The 21968-nt window shown below is 39.5% G+C and overlaps 1 protein-coding gene across 2 annotated transcripts; it reads right to left on the bottom strand.

Annotated features, from left to right (window-relative positions):
• Positions 1-239: 239 nt before the first annotated feature.
• On the bottom strand, positions 240-21929 carry gpr137 (G protein-coupled receptor 137). 2 transcript variants are annotated; one of them, XM_055224980.1, is made up of 11 exons: positions 21768-21929; positions 19905-19969; positions 16743-16799; positions 10716-10987; positions 10061-10144; positions 7987-8036; positions 4378-4609; positions 3849-3989; positions 2741-2866; positions 2410-2534; positions 240-2152 (listed from the first exon to the last, which is right to left on the bottom strand). In XM_055224980.1, exons 2-11 carry the CDS (start codon positions 19924-19926, stop codon positions 2053-2055), a joined length of 1209 nt encoding a protein of 402 aa, XP_055080955.1. In that variant the 5' UTR covers positions 19927-19969; positions 21768-21929; the 3' UTR covers positions 240-2052. The 2 variants fall into 2 exon arrangements, with proteins under 2 accessions (XP_055080955.1, XP_033830588.1); XM_033974697.2 differs by lacking the exon at positions 16743-16799.
• Between the last annotated feature and the right edge of the window lie 39 nt (positions 21930-21968).

Below are 21968 nucleotides of genomic sequence, written 5' to 3'. Positions count from 1 at the left end.
GTTTAGTCCTGGTTTAGTAAAGATTAATACCTGGGTTGGTCCTGGATTAGACTTGGGTCAGTCCTGGTTTAGTACCTTATTTAGTTGTGATTTAGTAGCATATTTAGTATTGGATTAGACCTAGTTAGGACCTGATATAATCCTGGTTTAGTACCTGGTTCAGACCTAGTTCCTGGATTAGATTTGGTTTGTGTAGACCTGTTTCTCATTATGAATAAAGACAACAAAAACTCCAACCTACTTTGGCCATTACATTTTATTTAAAAAAATGAAAATAAAACAGCTTTAATTAGTGGTAAAACAATTATATAAAAAAAAAAAGAATATATATAAATGTATATATATTTGGTTTTCTAAAAATCGGTGAGTGTTTATGAATGTGTAACTTTAAAGGTATTTTTAGCCAATTAATATAAAATAAGTTCATCTTTATGAAGAAAAGACATACAGTTTGAAATCAGAAACATTTTAAAGAGCTCATATTGCTCTATTTTCTGATCTATGGTATGTTTCCTCATTAAAAACATGCCTAGAGTTGTGTTTTGTTTCATTCACACGTGTTTAACACACAAACTGCATATTTAGGCTGAGTTCTTCTCTCAAACAGAAAATACTCTGTTCCACCTTGTGATGTCATATAGTAATACAGGAAGTGCTACACTGTGTTTTTAAGCTTAAGATACAAAGGGTGTTTAGACCTGGCCAGAACCACAGAATGTAGGAGGGACTGGGTGGACAGGCAATGGTTCTTCTTAACATTGTAAGTTGTAAAATGAGCATCCTTGACAAAATTCACAAACAAAAAATTAAAATGTGCCAATTTTGCTTAGGTTCAAAATAAGTAGCTCAATATATTTTAAAGAGTGGGTTAAACAGCTGTAAGTAAAATCCTCCCCCAAATACACAGAGACACATTTAAATCAGTACAAATATTATCAAATTTAAGTTACACATTTCCCATATCTTCCTATGCAACATGTCCAGATAAAAGTCATTATAGCTGAATTCAAATGCTAAAGAAGCTGACTCAATAGCTTTGGGTCAGTCTGTTTCCTTTTGGTCTAGTTTTTAAAGGTCCTATATTACGCAAAATTGACTCTTGTAAGCTTTAAGCCATGTCACAATGTCACCTCATCAAAAACATACCTGTGTTTTGTTTAAGTCACACATGTTTGAGCAATCTTTTTTATCATTTGTCTGTCTACAGTTCCAAAGCTCAAAATGCTGTGCCACCTGATGTCATGAAGTGGTAGTTTTCAAGTTAACAACCAACTTTTACCTTTTGTTTGGTAGAGATTGGCAATTCCGGGGCTGGAAAAAACATTATAACATTGACCAGAATATAGTCCCTTTTAAACAATACAAATCTTGTAGCAAAATAAATTATACAGATAAACACAAAGAGAGACAGAGAAAATTTCCCATATGTTCCTATGCAACACGCCCATATAAAAGTCATTTCAACTGAATTCAAATGCTAAAGAAGCTAACTTGATAGCTTTGGGTCAGTCTGTTTCCCTTTTATCTTGTTTTTTTATGGCGCTAGTGGGGATTTTCAGTGCAAAAGTTGGTAGTTAGATTCCCATTTTCTCCTGCTCTTTGTGTTCCCCCACCAATGAGAGGATCAACGGTTCAACACTCACCTGTATACATACTGTTCTGACATGGACATGTTAGGAAAAATAGATATTATGTTAAAAATAGCAAAAGTTGTGCGCGAAGATAAGCATTCGCCCACCAACCCGAGGGTCAGTGGTTCAAAACTTGCTGAGTTGAGTCCCTTGTCAAAACATGACACCCACACTGTCCACTACAGAGACAGTAAAATCGCTGGAGTTGGTAAAGGGAGGGCATCTGGCAAAAAGTTATGGCAAATCAGACCTGCTCATTATAGCAGCCTGACGTACATAAAAAATGTGCAACGTTTTGTGTAAAGTTGTTTTGAAGCATAGACTACAATGAACAATGTTGATAATATATGGGTAGTATCGTCTTTGGTCTAGCATCCCATGGTAGTAGTAGCAGTAATAGTAACCGTATTTCCACAGTAGTTCATGTATTTTGGGGAGTGGAGTACAGTGAGTGGTGTTGGTCGTTTTGATCTGGGCGGTGAGCAGCGAACAGAAGAGGAGTCGTCTCTGAGCCAAACCAACTGAAAAAAACAAAAAAGGAAAGATTAAAGATTCTGCCACCTGCTTGTCTCCACGGAGATTTTATTGCTTTGCCTGGAATTTTCCACAAAATAGCTTTGTGGCCAAAACCTCCTTGTCAAAGCCTGATCTCATCACATCTCAGAAGCTAAGCAGGCTGGGCCTGGTCAGTACATGGATGGAAGGTTAGACCTGGTTTAGCCCTGGTTTAGTTCTGGTTTAGTTCTAGGTGAGACCTGGTTTAGTCCTGGTTTAGTACCTGGGTGGTAGAGATTGTTGGGAGTCGGTTCGGGCCCACGGCAAAGGCGCATCATCATCGCTCCCCTGTGGATCATCAAAGAAGTATGGCCGAGGGAGAGGATTGTTGTTTATCACCACCGCCCTCTGAGAGAACAAGAGAGAAGAGAGAGGAAGGAAAGAGTAGAGGGGAGAAAGAGAAACAAAAAGAAAAAGAAGAGGGGAAAAATGGGTGAGAAGGAGTAAGGGGGAGAGGAGAGGGAAGAGACAGAGGAGAGAGAGTAAAAAAGGAAAGGAAAGAAAATATGAATACTGTGTATCTGTCTGATCTCTATATATGCAGTGCTGCTGACCTCCTGTGGGGGGCGGCGTATTCTGAAGATGAGCATGAGCAGGCTCATGGGTAGAAGTTCCCAGATGAAGAGAATCGCCCCGAATGCCAAAAACTCCCGGTCCCCCAGGTCCCTCTGCAGGTCAGCCTGAGAATAATACAAAACAATAGTTTTATTACAGCTAATGCTACTACTGCTTTATCACAGTTCAAAGGAAAAGAAGATTGAATTCCGGCTGAGTTCTGTCAACTGGATGCAGTTTTAGAGTAAAGATGTTTCGCCGCTCATCCAAGCAGCTTCTTCAGTTCTGGTCAAATTGCTGGTGGGACACGAGCTACACTACACTAAAACGAATGCACCTATTTGTTTACAGTATCTGTTTCTAGCTAAGTCTATTCAACTACACTAAGCTGTAGTATGGATGAGTAGTGGAGAAACCTCTTCATTCTAAAAATGTTTGTCCAGTTATCAGAATTCCACCTCCTTTAGCTCACCACATGAGCGAACGTGTATGTGTTAAATGTAGATACGAACTTGGTCAGATGTTGCTGCTCTCAGACTTTATGGAGCCAATGAAAAAACCCAGTTTTGCACAGATCTCAGGCTGAGTGGTTCTGCTTGACAAATTAGGGATGGGTGATATAACAGTACCAGTATCTGTATCGGCAGATATCGATACCAATTTGCCGTTATTTGCATCGAATTCCCTATGCCAATATTTGATGCTGATATTTTTTTTACCTACCCCATTCACTTTGTGCTCTTTTTGAAGACTAATGAGTCAAAATGAAAATAAAAACAGCATTATAGGGCTGTATACTTACACAAACATGTAAGAAATTATTTTAAGTCCCACTAAAATACAACAACAGTTTAGTGAAAACTATTTGTTACTCTAACGTTAATATACATTTGTGGGCCTTGCTGTGGATTTTAATAAAACATACTGGTTATTTGTCACATCAACAAGCCAAATACCAGATATTGGGATTGGCAAAAAAAACCCAAAAAACATATTGGCCCATCACTAGATCAAAATAAACCTAAACTATACTATACTAGTTCTTCGGTTCCAATTGGTCATATCTGGTCAGTTGTATAGTACCTGGTTAAAGACATTGGATTCTACCTGGTCTGAGACGTTGTACCAGTCGAAGTCGAAGTCCTCCATCCGGCTGTTCTTCAAGGCTGTGAGGTTATAACATGCTCTGCTGGTGAAGAGGAAGACCACAGCAGCACCCAGAGCAGCGGTCCTACACACACTTGTGCCCTGAGGAGACACGCACCAAATGATGAGTTAGTTATCGAATAGTGTTGATTTAAATCATATTACATATTATCCAAACTATTCTTAAGCACTTATGTTCTGCAAGCAAAAATACAGTATATTCTACTGTATAACAATCAAATCGAGGTGGAGTCAAATTACAAGGGCTGCATTTACAGAAAAGCTAGTTTTGCCTGTAGTTCAGATCTCTACAAACATGTTCTGAAAAATGGGGGATTTTACGATTAGTTTCTTGCAAATTCTGTTAATTGTGTGAATATGTGACATGCTATTTTAAAACATATATTGCAAATCTAATCACAGTAAGATTTTTTCCAAAAGGGGGGTAGGAGATGGGACCTAGGGGGTAGGGGATAGGCGATAATCATACCTTGCTAAGGAGGTAGGGACTGGTGCAGTGTGAGTGTCGCGTCAGCAGCATCAAGACAGTGGACAGGAGCACAGCGTTTAAAATGAACAGACCGTCGTTCACCAAAACCCGGACTAAGACCAAAGTCCAGGTCTGAGAACTGGACCCATCCCGGTCCTCCAGCATTCCACAAACCACATTTACAGAGAGAAAAAGGAGGGAGAAGAGAAGGAAGAGACAACGCGCCAGACAGCTGTGGACAGGGAGACAAGGTTAGGAGAAAAAAACGGCTACTACTGCACCTACTACCACTACAACTACTATTACTACAGTAGAAATACTACCTCAACTTTTCCCCCCAAAAAGTGTCATTATTAATCAATTAATTTCACTGATTAGGCAACATGCTGCCCACAAACCAGCCAGGCTTCTGGAGATCTTCAACACAGAAAAAGCAACTTTCCTGAGTTTACAACTTCTACAAAAGGATTAAAAACAAAACACAGCAGTTTTGCTCCTAGCTTTATGACCCTCTAAACTGAGATATCTCCAAGGACCAAATTTGTGACACTGATTAACTTTTTCTAAAGTCTTCAACCTTCAGAGCAGGACATTGGCTTCAAAGGACCTTAAGCCACAGGGGTCACCTGGCTCTTCTGTCTTGTGAAACAAAGGGCTTACTTTTAACAGTAACTTCTGGTTTCATGTATCATATTTACATCTGTGATTTAAATGTGACAATCACGTATAATCATTCAGGTTGTGGAACTGCGTTGTGTTATCATTGTGATATGATTACAGTTGTTACATTTGCTAGATTCAAAGTTAGCATGTTAGTAAAGTTAGGTTACTCTACACTGTGTTCCAAATTATTATGCAAATTATATTTTTCTCTGATTTTGCCAAAGAGCCAATACAAATGACAATGTCATCATAATTTTCAAATCATCAACCTTTAGAGTACAATTTGAATTTTATTGATCAAACCTCCCAATGATAACAGTATTTTTTCAAAATTTAAAATTTAAAATGCACCAAATTATTATGCACAGCAGAGTTTCAATCCATGATATTGTTGTAAAGAACTGAAAATGGTCATTTGTTTCATTTTATATAGAAACATTAGCATATTACTAAAATCAAAAGCTATTTCAATCAAAACATCTTAACAGGTCAGGTTACAATTTAACACAGGACCCCTTATTTGATAGGAGCTTCACAATTCTTGCATTTAACTTAATTTCTTCATTTAACTTATGAGTTTGTGGAGAGTTTCTACTTGAATTTCTTTGCAGGATGTCAGAAATGCCTCCCAGAGCCGCTGTTTGGATGTGACCTGCTTCCCGCCCTCATAGATCTTTCGCTTGAGGATGCGCCAAAGGTTCTCAATAGGGTTGAGGTCAGGGGAGGATGGGGGCCACACCATGAGTTTCCCTTCTTTTATGCCCATAGCAGCCAGTGATGAGGTATTCCTTGCTGCATGAGATGGTGCATTTTCATGCATGAAGATTTTGCGACAGAAAACACGGTTCTTCTTTTTGTACCATGGAAGAATGTGGTCAGTAAGAAACTCCACATACTTTACAGAGGTAATTTTCACACCTTAAGGGACCCTAAAGGGGCTGACCAGCTCTCTCCCCATGATTGCAGCCCAAAACATGACTCCGCCGCCTCCTTGCTGATGTCGCAGCCTTGCTGGGACATGGTGGCCGTCCACCAACCATCCACCACTCCATCCATCTGGACCATCCAGCGTTGCACGGCACTCATCAGTGAACAAGACTATTTGAAAATTAGTCTGCATGTATTTCTGGGCCCACTGAAGCAGTTTCTGCTTGTGATCATTGGTTAAGGGTTGCCGAATAGAAGATTTATGCATAACTGCAAGCATCTGGAGAATCCTACACCTTGATGTTCATGGGACTCTCGAGGCACCAGCAGCTCCAAATACCTGTTTGCTCCTTGGCAAACAGGTGGCATTTTAGCAGCCATCAAATGTAATTGTCTGGCAGAAACCTTCCTCATTGTGACTTTATCTGCACGAATCCATGTGTACTCTGAATCAGATACAAATCTCTTAATAGTATGATAATCACACTTAAGGTTTCAAGAACTATCTAAGGTTTTCATACCTTGTCCAAGGTATTCAACTATTTCACCCTTTTCAACAGAGAGATCCTTTTTCTTTCTCATATTGCTTGAAAATCGTGGTCTGCTTAATAATGTGGAACGCCCTTCTTAAGTAGTTTTTCATTTAATTGGACTTACCTGGCAAACTAATTGGCACAGGTGTCTGAGATTGATTTCACTGACCAAAAGAGCCCTGAGACACAATACCATCCATGAGGTTCACTAGAAAACAAAACATTTTACCTTTATGACACTTAAACATAGTTTGTATAATAATTTGGAACGCCGTGTATGTGAGACATCCCTACAAATCTGTAGAGGGAAGACCTCCAAAGACCACTGACTGGCTGGCTTTCATCGTAATCCTCACAGGATGCCTGGGAGCTCTGTCAAGATGCACCCGTCCCCTTGGTCCAGTCGTCACCTCTGACCCCAAAAGAGTGAGCCAAGGGAGACGTCACTAAAGACTGCACGAGAAGACAAGGGGATGTCTTCAAACTCAACCAAGATGCTTTAGTTGATGCACACAAACTCCACGCATCTAATATTTAGTCCCAATTACCTTACTAGAGTCAGTTCTAAGAAAGAACCCCAGGTTTTGTGCAAATTCTGATGTTTGATTGATTTTTGACCAGTAAACCACAAAAAAAAATATATATAAATTGTGGTGATTTTAAGAGTTAATGATTGGGTCCCCTGTATCAAGAATTACACCTTCAGAGAGAGACAGAGAAAGAGATAGTAGGTCTTTTGTTGAACTTATGAAGTTCTGATGCTCCGCTTATACAAATCAAAATATTAGACACTTTACTTATCTCTCATATATATATATATATATATATATATATATATATATATATATATATATATATATATATATATACACTGTATACTATATATATATATATATATATATATACATATTTATATATATATATATATATATATATATACACACACACACACACACACACACATATACATATCTCCAATGAGGACTAGGACTTAGATGTAAGATGCTGGCAGGAAAAGCATACATGGAGTGGCATAACCAAGTGGTGGCATAGTGTACAGAAACATCTGTGCAGAGTACAGACTGGAAACCCCAAGGTGGGAAACACCTCCTAAGGTAGTGAAGAATGGTACTGCAATGGTGGACATTGCAGTACCAAGTGATGGGAACATCAGAAAAAAGGAACATGAAAAACCAGAGATATACTGAAAGAAGAGCTGAAAGAAGAGCTGGAGAAGGCCTGGAAGGTGAAGGCATCAGTGGCATCAAATTAGCTAGAGGACCTGAAAATGTTTGATTATGTACTGGCAAATCTGAATTATTCCAAGCAACATTGTGAATTAAGACTAAGATTATAGTGCAATTTGGGAATCATGTGGATTGGCCAAATTTGACATCTGATTCTTTTGATCAATCTCCAGTTTATTAGACATTGAGAAATGCTTTAAAATCCTAAAAATATCAGATAAACTAAAGCAGCAACTCACAGAGCTCTGGACACTTCGAAGTGACAAATCTCACGAACTTTAAGAAGAACCTGAGACAGAAACAACAGCAGGTTAAAATAGCAGCAAAAGTAGAGGACAAACTTTTTTTTAAAAGCACATTTCAGTGTCTCCTGCATTTGGCCCATCCTTCAATATCTCTGGGTTAAACCTGTCAGGAGCAGTGGGACCCACCTCCAGATCTTGAACTAGTCTTGGTCAGGACTACTTTAGCTGGAGGATTTGACGTATTGTGCATGTTTTGGGTTGGTGGGGGAAACTTAACTGCTCGCAGAAGACTGGAGACAACACAGCATCAAACTGAGCTGTGTCTCTGGCCGTGTCTCAATTCGCCAAATGCACCTTTTGAAGGTACCCTTCGAAGTACTCCTCAAAGTGTAGTTTGAAGGTTCCGGACGAGAATGTGTCCTCCTCAGTGTAGCCGCCATCTTGCTGAAGTGGGACAGGCCCACACCATGGACCGCACTTCCACCGCTGTCTTTGAGCGTACGATACATACATTACGTTACGTTATCTTTAATTATTTATTATTTAATAGAAGAAAAGTCAAGATGTCGTTGTCGCAGCCATTTCTGTCTGTTTAGATTGAATATCAATAGGCAAATATAACGTTCAAGGTGATTTTTTTCTCAATTGTAGCTACTTCATAACTTTAACAAAATATACCTTGTGAAAACATAATAACAGAGACAGAGGTAACAATATAATTTTTACATTCATAGTCTATAAACTAGAGAACACTGATTAGTTGTACATATAGTGGGATATTGCAGTTTAACGATTCGGTATTTTGGCCAGTGGCTACACCACTTTAATAACAGTAGAGGGCGCTGGTTCCCTTCTATGCCGTGCCAGTTCTTTTCATATTATTATTGTAAAGTATTTTCTAGCAGTGCAGCGCTACATCAAACTAGTATCTTGATTTACTAACACGAAGGTAAATGACACCTGCCACCAGGGGGTGCAGACGTATGGAATGTACCGGAACTCATGAAGATTTTTTGCACATCTCAGGCCTCCTGTCCTTTCCTGAGAGTCTGTTGCTTCATTGTTCACATCACCTGTGTGGAACTCATTAAACTCTTCTGACTTTATGTTTCAGTCTCTTGGTCTTTGATGCTTACAATAGAAATGAACATTCTTACATTATTCTTATTGCAATTATAATTTCTAATGATAATAATGTCTTCTTATTGTCTAGCAATAACTCCACATTCCTTTATTCCATGTAACTCCCCTCCTTTTTAATCATCAAACACATGGCCTGTACTTATCTTTATTCAGATTTAACAGTTTCATGTCGCACTGTTGTAGATGAGGTAAACCAGTACGAACATTTGAATGTGTATTGCGCAGTGGACTCCATTTTCTTCTCTTTTTTGCGTAGTTGCGGTGCATGATGGGATATAGCAGTGCGTGAAGTGTGCATGGATGCACGATTCGGTTACGTCCGATCTCCGTGGAAACAGTGGAAGGGGCAGGGCAGGTTTGTCGGGCGCATTCAGTAGGGTGCACTGAAATGGGAGAGCCCTTGTCGCGCCGGAAATTACATAACTGCCTTTCGATGCGCACTTTGAATGGTGTATATCTAAGGCCATTTTGGCAAATTGGGACACGGCCTCTTTGTGTCTGCACAGTGCAAAGACTGAGCAGAGTTTGAAACCAATGCCAAATGAAACTGAAACTAAAGTGGAATGAGAAGATTTATGATACAAGAAAATCCCCTGAGTCAGCTGCTCATGTGACTGACAGTAAACAATGAACAGTTAACTAAGCGAGGATTAACCAGGGCTGAACCAGATCTGAACCAGATCTGAACTAGGACTAAACCAGCACTAAACCAGGACTAAGTCAAGGCTAAACCAGGGCTAAACTAGGACTGAACCAGGACTGAACCAGGACTGAAGCAGGACTGAACCAGGACTGAACCAGGACTACACCAGGACTGAACCACGACTGAACCACGACTGAACCACGACTGAACCACGACTGACCCATGACTGAACTAGGACTTAACTGGGACTTAAGCGGGACTGAACCAGGACTAAAGTCTTACCTGAGTGAAGTAGAGGTTGATGAGGCTAAATGTGAAGAATTGCAGACAGACTGGGAAACAGTAGAGAAGCCAGTACAGCGCCACCTGAAGGTGATAGAGAACTTTAAACTCCCTGTAAAAATGATGAATCTCATTCACACACGCAGTCTGACGCAGGAATTTATCTGCATTTTGGCAGAACAGGTCCTTTATGAACAAAGCCAAAACTGATTTTCTGCATTTTTGACTTGCCAATTTTATGGGTAAATAACCAAGAATATGCATATTTTATGCCATACTGTGGAATATTATATATAACAATTATATATATTGTTTCCATGAAAACAAGCAGGTGGGCCCTCTTCCAGGCCAAATAAGAGTTCAACAAACCAAAATTTTAAAAAAGATCTCTTTTTGGACTACAAATTACATGTAAACAGACTGACTGGTGCATGAGTGAACATTTTGTACGCAGCAATTTACTGGTATGAATGGGGCCATTGGTGATAGCTGCAGCCACAAAGTTGCAGATGCCTTTAGCTTTAGTTAGCCCAAATTATAAACTTGAACTGTATTCTTGTGGACATTTAATATGAGTGACTTTACCGGAAGGTGATAGAGGCCTTTTTCTTTATATTTACCTGCATGTGGCTAATGCCTGTAATGTTATATTTACCGGCAGGTGGTTGGCCTGGATGGCGTTCCTGAAGTAGAAGCAAAAGAGTGTAGTTCTGAGCGCAGCCCACAGGAGGCAGAGGAACAGGAAGCTGCTCTGGTAGCTCCAGCGCTTGTGTCGGTGCAGCAGAAGAAGCCAGAGCTGTGCGTAGGCTAGCAGAAAGAGGGCACTGTAGAGCAGCGTGTACAGCAGTGTGAAGGAAAACTGCACAGAGGGGGTGACAGCAGGAGAGAGGGGGTAGGGGGAGGGAGGAGAGGAGGGACCAGGGGGCGCTGTGGAAAGACAGGAACAGGGTCACATGACATCAGCACACTATGGAATCCCAATTGATACTTTAAAGCTGATACCATCAGCATTCCCTGGGGCTGTGGTGCTAACTGTAAGCACTGCTCTGTCGAGGCCTGTTAAGACTTTAATCTATGCTTTATTTTAACACAAGCTGACTTAGCTCAACTACAGCAGCTGAGCTGATTTGTGCTATTCCTCTCTAATATTACAGTCTCAAGCTAGCTAGCGTTAACCACCATGAATTATTGATCACAGACTCCTGAAAATGTGGTTTACCGCAGTGGTCCCCAACCACCGGGCCGTGGACCGGTACCGGTCCGTGGATCAATTGGTAGCGGGCCACCGGCCGTCCAAGAAATAATTAATTATTTACGTTGTATTTATTATCTGAGTCTGAACAATCATTTATTTTGAAAAATGACCGGATTCTCTCGATTACATTTCCGTCACTTGAGCACCGACAACTTAACCACTTAGCGTTCCGACGGCCCGCGCGCGTATTGCGTAATTTTACGCAGCAGTTTTGCGTTTTAAACATGACGAAACGGACAAAACAAAGGAAGTACGCGACCGAGGACACTGTAGATGTTTGTACAAGTTAAACTAGAGGCATCTCGAACCCGGAGCGGTTCATGGAACCGAATGAAGAGCTCATGGTGGACTCAGGAGCAGAGGACCTTATGTTTTGATGGACTGGATGCTGTTCCTGATCGGTAAGCGTGGTTTATTCTGCTATTGTGGGTAAAATGTGTATCATGTGTAATCATTAGCATTAGCCAATGCCAATCTGCGCCCCAAAGTGTATAAATGCTCAGCAGACAAACTTACAGTGATTCTGACACCTGTGGGTAAAACTATAGGGCGTTACCTTTACAAAGACCCCATCGGAATATAAGGCGCACCTTCAATGAATGGCCTATTTTAAAACAAATTTCATATATAGGGCATTATAAGGCGCATAGAATATAAACTACTGCAGCAGCTGGGGTTGTGGTATGCATCCACGAGATGGAGCTGCGCTAAAGGGAACGTCAACAAAACAGTCAGATAAGTCAGCCAAACTTTATTAATAGAATTTTTTTTTTAAAAACGTTCTGAAAACTTTGTTCACTCACAAAACAAGTTAATGCATTCACAATATAGTAACTTTCGAAATAGTGCAACGCAATAACAATAACTCAACGTTGTTCAAACATTAATGTCCATATTCACAATATCTCCCAGCCTTGTTTAGTTGTAAACACGTGAAAGAAACGCGTAAAGCTCACTTTTTCAGTTCATTCCTCATTCACGAATCCGTCGATCCGTCCGTCTTCCTCTTCAGTGTCTGAGTTGAACAGTTGGGGCGAGCTCATTCAAAGTGCCCGATTCCGTCTCGTCAAAATCGCCATTATCCGTGTCGCTGCTGTTGTCTGGCAGTTCAGTGACAATTCCTGCCTTCGTGAAAGCTCGGACCACAGTTGAGACTGATATATCAGCCCAGGCATCCGCAATCCATTGGCAGATTGTGGCGTATGTCGCCCGGCGCAGTCTCCCCGTTATTCCTATAGCGTCGGATCCTATCGTCGCAGATAGAGCGCGGTTGCGGACTTTCCTGCAGCGTAACTCCGCGCCCAGTCGTGCTCTCGTGTAAATTCAAACGGCGTCTCAAAGCGGAGACATGGGGCTATCTAAATATTTTACCATCATTACTGTAATCTGCCTCTGTTGTCCCTCGAAAGTGACGAATGAGAGCGCGGGGCTGCGGGGATTTTCCCAGTCATTTATTCGACGCGTAAAATAAAAAAAAATACGGATGGATGTGTAAAATAGAAGTAGTTGTGTGAAAAAATGCAGTAAATTCTGATACTTCGTTTAACATGATTTTTATGGCTAAAAAAAGAATAAAAGTCTAGGTCTAGGTGAGCTATACTGGCCCACAGTGTGCTCAGTCCTTAAAGGGTTATTACCACTATTACTTCGGCGACGCCTCCTGACTACGGGTGTCATAATTGACCAATATTGATCCATATATAAGCTGCATCGGATTATAAGGCGCACTGTGGGTTTTTGAGAAAATTAAAGGCTTTTAGGTGCGCCTTAGTGCGGAAAATACGGTAAATTAATTTAATTTTTTTTTTGAGTTTTCTGACTATCTAAAAACTTTTTTGTCAGTGTTTGCCAATGTGTGCATTGTTTCACCATGGTAACCAATGGACATTCAATCATAGAGATGCATGTACAACACCAACAGCATGATGTTATTGCTAAGTATGAATAGTTTAAACTGGAAACAAAAATTCTACATTTTTACAGCATTATCTACAGGTCCTAATCATTTTCTGGCTATTGTAATGCAAACTAGGTAAATTTGCAGCTTTCTGGTAAAAAAATGTCTAAATCAAATTTTGTGCCGCCTTCCCTGGCCTCTGCAATTTCAAGTAGCAGGTGACATCACATTGGACTGTCCTGATTACAGACAGATGTTTCAGATTACAAAACTCTGGCTGCAGAGGCAGAGTTTGAAGTCTGGATACTTGTTAAATCAGTCACAGTGTTCCAGACCCTGCCCTACTTCCCTTTAGACCTCCAGGTGCTGTCCAGTTTAGCAACTCTATTTGAAATGTGGTTGTTGAAGGAGTTTAGGTGTTTAATCCCTTAAACCTGAGCTGGAAGACAGGTCAGAATTATGTGGTGGAATTTGCTGTTCAACTGTCAAATTGCAGATTTGTTGGCCTAGTTTATGGTTAATATTTGTGTAATTTCTGGGCCCATCTGCATGAAAAACATATTCTCAAACAATATAAATAAAGTTGTTATTATAATTCATTCACAATAACTTCAGAAAGTGGTGTTATTGAATCAAAGATATGATGTCTGATGTCAATTTACCAAAAACTGTAATACAACGTAAAATCATAGACATGCCCGAACAAGTGTGAAAATGTAGTATGGAATGTAATAACATTTTACACCCCATGTTATAATATAATGAGAATATTAGTCTTCACATAATAAAAAGGTTGTGGGATCTTGCTTCCCCTTCAAATCAGTTTGGGGGTTTAGTCTGACAAGATAAGATAAATGTTTATCTGTCCTATAATGGGGAAATTACAGTGTTGCAACACAAAGTACAGCAGGAGAATACGAACATACAATCAGAATAAAGATAAATAACTATAAAAACTTAACAGAAGACATAAATCCAACAACACAGTGTCAGCAGAGAAAAGCTGTAAAGCTACAACACATACACACGTGGACAAAATTGTTGGTAACCTTCGGTTAATGAAAGAAAAACTCACAATAGTCACAGAAATAACTTGAATCTGACAAAAATGATAATAAAAACAAATCTATGAAACTTAACCAATGAAAGTCAGACTTCTTTTCAACCATGCTTCAACAGCATTACTTAAAAAAATAAACTCATGAAACAGGCCTGGACAAAAATGATGGTACCCCTAGGAAAGACTGAAAATAATGTGACCAAAGGGACATGTTAAACCAAGGTGTGTCCACTAATTAGCATCACAGGTGTCTACAATCTAGTAATCAGTCAGTGGGCCTATATATAGGGCTACAGGTCATCACTGTGCTGTTTGGTGACATGGTGTGTTCCTCCCTTAACATGGATCAGAGGAAGCAAAGAAAAGAGTTGTCTCAGGAGATTAGAAAGAAAATTATAGACAAGCATGTTAAAGGTAAAGGCTATAAGACCATCTCCAAACAGCTTGATGTTCCTGTGACTACAGTTGCACATATTATTCAGAAATTTAAGATCCGTGGGACTGTAACCAACCTCCCTGGACGTGGCCACAAGAGGATGATTGATGACAAATCAAAGAGATGGATAATACGAATGGCAAAAAGATCCTAGATCTCCTAAAGAGATTGAAGGTGAACTTCAAGCTCAAGGAAAATTAGTGTCAGATCGCACCATCCATCGTTGTTTGAGCCAAAGTGGACTTAATGGGAGACGACCAAGGAGGACACCGTTGTTGAAAACAAATCATAAAAAAGCCAGATTGTAATTTGCCAAACTACATGTTGACAAGCCACAAATATTTTGGGAGAATGCCCTATGGACAGATGAGACAAAAATTTAACTTTTTGCCAGGGCACATCAGCTCTATGTTCACAGATGGAAAAAATTAAGCACATCAAGAAAAGAACACTGTCTTGCAACAGGACAATGACCAAAAACATCCAAGAATGGCCAAGAGGAAAACATTGGACTATTCTAAAGTGGCCTTCTATGAGCCCTGACATAAATACTATTGAGCATCTTATGAAGGAGCTGTAACATGCCGTCTGGAAAAGGCACCCTTCAAACCTGAGACAACTGGAGCAGTTTGCTCATGAGGAGTGAGCCAAAGTACCTGCTGAGAGGTGCAGAAGTCTCATTGACAGTTACAGGAATCGTTTGATTGCAGTGATTGCCTCAAAAGGTTGTGCAACAAAATGTCAAGTTAAGGGTACGATCATTTTTGTCCATTTTTGTTTCATGAGTTTATTTTTAAAATAATTCTGTTGAAGCATGGTTGAAAAGCAATGTCTGACGTTCATTGGTTAAATTTCATAGAATTTTTATTTATTATTACATTTGTCAGATTTAAGTCATTTCTGTGACCATTGTAAGTTTTTCTTTCAGGGTACACACAATTTTGTCCTGTGTGAAAATGGCTCTGACTCTGGTTATAAACAGTGCAGCATATGAACAAGAATAAACAGCAGTTAAAGGTCCTATATTATGCAAAATTGACGCTTGTGAGATTTAAGCCACGTTATATTGCTGTTACCTCATAAAAAACATACCTCGAGTTGTGTTTTATTTCATTCACACATGTTTGAGTAACCCTTTATTATTAGTTTGTCTATATCTTCAAAGCTCAATGCTTTGTTCCACCTTGTGATGTCACAAAGCAGTAGTTTCCAGTTAACAGCTACCTTTTGTTCAGATTGGCAATTCCAGGGCTGAAATAATTCAAATGTTTCTAATGAAGGTGTGAGGGAGTTTAAAAACACATTGGAGCACTTCCTGTGTTACCACATGACTTCACAAGTCGGAACAGAGAGTGTTCAGTTTGAGAGTAGAACTAAATATACAAGATTTGTGAATTAAACATGATTGAATGAAACAAAACACAACTCCAGGTATGTTTGTAATGATGAAACAATATTATAACATACACTCACCTAAAGGATTATTAGGAACACCTGTTCAATTTCTCCTTAATGCAATTATCTAATCAACCAATCACATGGCAGTTGCTTCAATGCATTTAGGGGTGTGGTCCTGGTCAAGACAATCTCCTGAACTCCAAACTGAATGTCAGAATGGGAAAGAAAGGTGATTTAAGCAATTTTGAGTGTGGCATGGTTGTTGGTGCCAGACGGGCCAGTCTGAGTATTTCACAATCTGCTCAGTTACTGGGATTTTCACGCACAACCATTTCTAGTGTTTACAAAGAATGGTGTGAAAAGGGAAAAACATCCAGTATGCAGCAGTCCTGTGGGCGAAAATGCCCTGTTGATGCTAGAGGTCAGAGGAGAATGGGCCAAGTGATTCAAGATGATAGAAGAGCAACGTTGACTGAAATAACCACTCGTTACAACCGAGGAATGCAGCAAAGCATTTGTGAAGCCACAACACGCACAACCTTGAGGCGGATGGGCTACAGCAGCAGAAGACCCCACCGGGTACCACTCATCTCCACTACAAATAGGAAAAAGGGGCTACAATTTGCACAAGCTCACCAAAATTGGACAGTTGAAGACTGGAAAAATGTTGCCTGGTCTGATGAGTCTCGATTTCTGTTGAGACATTCAAATGGTAGAGTCAGAATTTGGCGTAAACAGAATGAGAACATGTATCTATCAAGCCTTGTTACCACTGTGCAGGCTGGTGGTGGTTAGGGATGGGACGATATATGATAATATCGTTAATCGCGATAAATAAGGTCCGCAATTAATCGTTCGTGGCATTTTTTAATAATCGCGATCATCGCGCACGATTATAATTGCCTTTACGGCACCACACTGCCTCATGTTTCCAGTTCCAATACAACGTTTAGACGTTAGTTCTGGTGTTTGTCCACTCTGACATGGCAATGACACTTGTAGCTTCTGTGCTTATCTATGTCTGAACTATATTCTGTCAGATATCAACAATAAACAAAGTCTGATCCGTAACTCTCCACAGGAACGTACCAGCGCGTGCCTCACCCATGCACACAGATGAGATGCTAATGTGTGCACATCTTAGATTTTTTCCTACAATAATGCAAACTGCAGAATAAAACAACACCTTTTAAACAATAGACAAATGAAGTCTAATTCATACAGCTGAACACAAGTGTGCCAGAGCGCATGGTCCGAATGTGCACTATGTGCACAGAAGCAAAGCTAACGATTATACACGGTATATTTTACGCACAATTAAGTCAATAGCAGAATAAACCACGCTTACCGATCGAGAACAGAATCCAGTCCATCAAAAAATAAGGTCATTTACTCCTGAGTCCACTGTGGGAACTTCACTCTTTGCCATGAACCGCTCCAGGTCAGAGATGCCTCTAGTTTAACTTGTACAAACATCCACAGTGTCCTCGGTCACGTACTCCCTTTGGTTTGTCCGTTTTGTCGTGTTTAAAACGCAAAACAACAGTGCGTAAAATGCGCCATTATGCACACATTTCTGCATCCACTCGTTTCCCAATTCACCAAAGTGCCTTAATTAAAAAAATTAAGTGTTCGTCGACGAGCACTTGCGTCACTTCCGGCGTAACAAGGACCGGTCCATTTCGACAGCATGGCATTGAGGAGTACACATTTTCTTCCGGGTACGTCTGTTTACGGAAAACCATGGCATGTGATACGTCATCCTGTCCCGCTGCTCATTGGCTGTAAGGGGAAAACGTCACTAAATGTGTGTGATGTAATTGGTTGATTCTACAAGGGGAAGAGTGGGGCGTAAACTTTCAGTCATCTGTAGCACTGATTCGCTGTCTGCGGGCTCAGTAACCAACAACCCCCACCTTATTGGCCAACACTGGTGTCAATCACAAGCTAACACGTGTGTTTAGCACTGAGGAAGAAAGATGGTGCTGTCAGAAGTTTATTATGCCTGAAATCGACAAAAGAAAGGCAAAGAAGTGACGGAGCAGATTTCATATTTGGAGTACTTTCCTGCAGCAGATTGGACATGGAGGATCTTATTTTGTGGACATAATTTCTTGACTGGAATATATTCTCTGGACCTTTACGGAACAAATGAGACCAACTTTGTGTGAATATTTTGATGTTTGACAGAACCAGAGCACTCAATGGTAAGTGAAGTCCAGATTCACACTTTGTGACTTTTCTATAAAAACGTCTTTCCTGTCAGCACTGTGGTGATTGCAGGTGAAAATGGTTTGTATATCCAGAAAGACGAGCGCCGCAGCTTTCATTTAATGTGTAGATTGTTTGTGTGGGTGACGCAGAAGTGTATGTACATTGCTGTAAAGTTGTAAAGTAGGCCCGGGCCGTCGGAACGTTAACAGGTTAATAGCCATCGCGATAATATCGTTAATCACGATTATTTTGGCCACGATAATCGTGAGTCTAAAATTTAATATCGTCTCATCCCTAGTGGTGGTGGTGTAATTGTGTGGGGGATGTTTTCTTGGCACACTTTAGGTCCCTTAGTGCCAATTGGGCATCGTTTAAATGCCACGGGCTACCTGAACATTGTTTCTGACTATGTCCATCCCTTCATGACCACCATGTACCCATCCTCTGACGGCTACTTCCAGCAGGATAATGCACCATGTCATAAAGCTCGAATCATTTCAAATTGGTTTCTTGAACATGACAATGAGTTCACTGTACTACAATGGCCCCCACAGTCACCAGATCTCAACCCGATAGAGCATCTTTGGGATGTGGTGGAACGGGAACTTCGTGCCCTGGATGTGCATCCCACAAATCTCCATCAACTCCAAGATGCTATCCTATCAATATGGGCCAACATTTCTAAAGAATGCTTTCAGCACCTTGTTGAATCAATGCCACGTAGAATTAAGGCAGTTCTGAAGGCGAAAGTTGTTTTTAATCTCGTTGTGCATGTGTATGGTGTTGTACATTTGTATAGTGACAATAAATGCATTCTATTCTATTCTATTCACTGAAAGGGGGTCAAACACCGTATTAGTATGGTGTTCCTAATAATCCTTCAGGTGAGTGTAAATTAGACAGTAACATAATATGGGCCTTTTAAAGTGACTATAATGTATTATACTGATATGTACAATAAGGCCACACATATATCATGAAAATATCAATATCACAATATTTGGCTGATGCAATACTCAGTATTGCAAGAAAATAAAGATATCGCTACAGCACAAAGTTCTTCATTTTACATAAGTGTACTGTTTTTGGAAAGTAAAATTAGCAAAAAGGTAGGCTATTCATGATTTTCCTTATTATATCCTTAAGTCCTACATTAGACTTGGTTAGGTCTTGGTTTTGTTTTTGTTAAGTTTTTACTTTGACCAAATTTGGCTAGTAAATTAAGGAATGTGCATTTTTTTGTTTTAAATTAACTGAACTTATTTTGCCAAAACGTATTGTGTGTGTTTTGTATTGCAATGACAATATTATTGCAATACAAAACACTGTTATCAGATATCACATCTTTTTCTCATATTGTGCAGCCCTAATGTAAAATAAGCACTGACTGCTACTAACCCTAGTCCTAACCCAATGCTGCTGAATCGACAATGTTGACAATTGTTGACATCTTTCAATCTCGATGCAACCCAGAATGAAACAGGAAGTGCCCCCCACATCTTGTCAACAAATATTTGACTGTACATCCTTCTGCTACTATCTGCCTTAGAGCATCTGTGGCAGCAGTGACGTCACTTGGCTCACCTTTGACTGTGGCCGCGTCCATCCCAGGCCTCTACAGTGTTTCCATGGTAAGGACAGGACCGTGCCTGGATCCCGTGGGACAAAAAAACAACCAAAAGAATTAAACATGAGAGATTTGTGCCGGAGAAATTAACACATGACTAGTGTTGTCACTATTGTAACATACAATTTCAAACCTGATTTCAATACTAAGGAATAGATTTGATATCCATTACTGATTCCAATACCATGCTATTAATAAAAAACATTCTTTCTTTAGACAATAGAATGTGATTTTCAACATTAACACATAGTACTTTCTTTTATATTACCATGTGGTCTTAAATCTGTATAATGACTCATTCGTCCAGGTAGGTTCCATAGTGGTCCATAGGCAGTGGTGGTCTATGTAGTCTCAAACTTCTTCTGATACAGCTCAAGATTATTCTTAAGATAATCAAGAAAGGTTTATTTCTGTTCTGTAAATGGGAGTTTTTTTTAGTATTGATACCTGAGTATCTACTTTCAATACTTGTTTCAGTATTGATTAGCATCTGATATTCAATACTTTTGACAACCCTACAAGACTGACTCACACTAAAGATGTCTAAAATACATTAGACAATAAGAAATGACGACCCTTTGGGGTTTTGTGCAGTAGCATGTAATAAACAAAGAAAGCTATAATAACTGCTTTAACTGTGAATTTAATTACTGTACTTCAGAATCAGTAAACGTTTTATTGCCATTGTCAGCATCAAAAAATCATAAACTAGGAACTTGCTTTGGGTACGACGGAGTATAAGGGTCACTTAAATAAAAATAAAAAAATTATGAGGGCGCTACGAGAAAAATATTACGAGAATAAAGTCATAATATTACGAGAATGAAGTCGTAATATTATGAGAATAAAGTCGTATTTTTATGAGAATATAGGCTGCTGCGCGTGAATGAGTGACCAGTGCGTTGTGTGTTATGGAGAATTATAAACTTTCAGCTGGGGTTTACACACGATCATAATATTATGACTTTTTTCTCATAATATTACGACTTTATTCTCGTAATATTACAACTTTTTCTGGCTTCGACTTTATTCTCGTAAAATTATGACTTTAATGTCGAAATGCTACGACTTTATTCTCGTAGCGCCCGCATATATATATATATTTTTTTTTTATTTAAGTGTCCCTTATACTCCGTCGTACTTTGGTGATATCATGCAATATAAAATATGGTGGCATGCATTAAAACAAAGGTGTTGAATAAAAATATATTTGGACTGAATCTAAATGCAAAAATGTATGGAGAGAGAACAACAATACAAAACTAGCAGAGCAAATAGATTAAAGAGCCTATGTTATGTCGTTTTCTGATCTATGCTTTAATGTTGTTTCTTCATCAAACCCTGCATATCTATGCTGTGATGTCATGTAATAATATAAGAAGTGCTCCACGCATCCCTGGAATTTGTCTGACAGATAATTACTATATAAACATAAAGTCACTGCCTGCTCCACTAATAATGTTTAGTTATCTGTGTTATGTAAGTGTATTTATTTAAATTGCAGTTCCTTTTGCTGGGAGCCTCACAGTCTGATTCACGACAATAATCCGGTTAATCTACGATAATAATCGGCACCGTCAAAATCACCTGTACAAAATCAAAGTGAAACTGCAGAGACAACATCAATGAAATAAACAAATATTCAGCTACAGTATTACAATTATAAAACCAAAATGCAATCAGTTAATCAGTTAACGTAATTATTATAGAATTGCATTGTGTGTCGACTCTTCAAATAGTTACGGCCACTTGTTTATAAATCGTTCATAAAGTACTTTGAATTTTGCGCTCTAAAATCAAGATTATCTATTAAAACTCACCAGAAAATACTTGTCCCCGTTCAAACCGCCAGTAGCACAATTTAACGAATAGTTTCGCTCATAAAAGTGTAAAAATGTAGGTTATTTTGAGGTAAACATTTGGTAAAACGAGCACTGCCAGATCCGTTGCGACTGTAATCCTCCACTTCCGTATGGTACTCTGTGCGTCTGTTTACGTCAGCGCTGCGTAACGGTTTTTTT

Source organism: Periophthalmus magnuspinnatus, chromosome 10, assembly GCF_009829125.3.
Source record: "Periophthalmus magnuspinnatus isolate fPerMag1 chromosome 10, fPerMag1.2.pri, whole genome shotgun sequence".
Classification (NCBI taxonomy): domain Eukaryota; kingdom Metazoa; phylum Chordata; class Actinopteri; order Gobiiformes; family Gobiidae; genus Periophthalmus; species Periophthalmus magnuspinnatus.
The sequence above is the reverse complement of the archived record's forward strand: the minus strand, read 5'-3'. Positions and strand labels throughout refer to the sequence as shown.

Coding starts and splice junctions, on each gene's coding strand:
- gpr137 (XM_055224980.1), bottom strand. CDS start 19,926: ATGGACGCGGCCACAGTCAAAG. Junction 3,990..4,377: donor GTCCCTACCTCCTTAGCAAG/GTATGATTATCG, acceptor GTGTCTCCTCAG/GGCACAAGTGTGTGTAGGAC. Junction 2,867..3,848: donor GGTACAACGTCTCAGACCAG/GTAGAATCCAAT, acceptor TATTATTCTCAG/GCTGACCTGCAGAGGGACCT.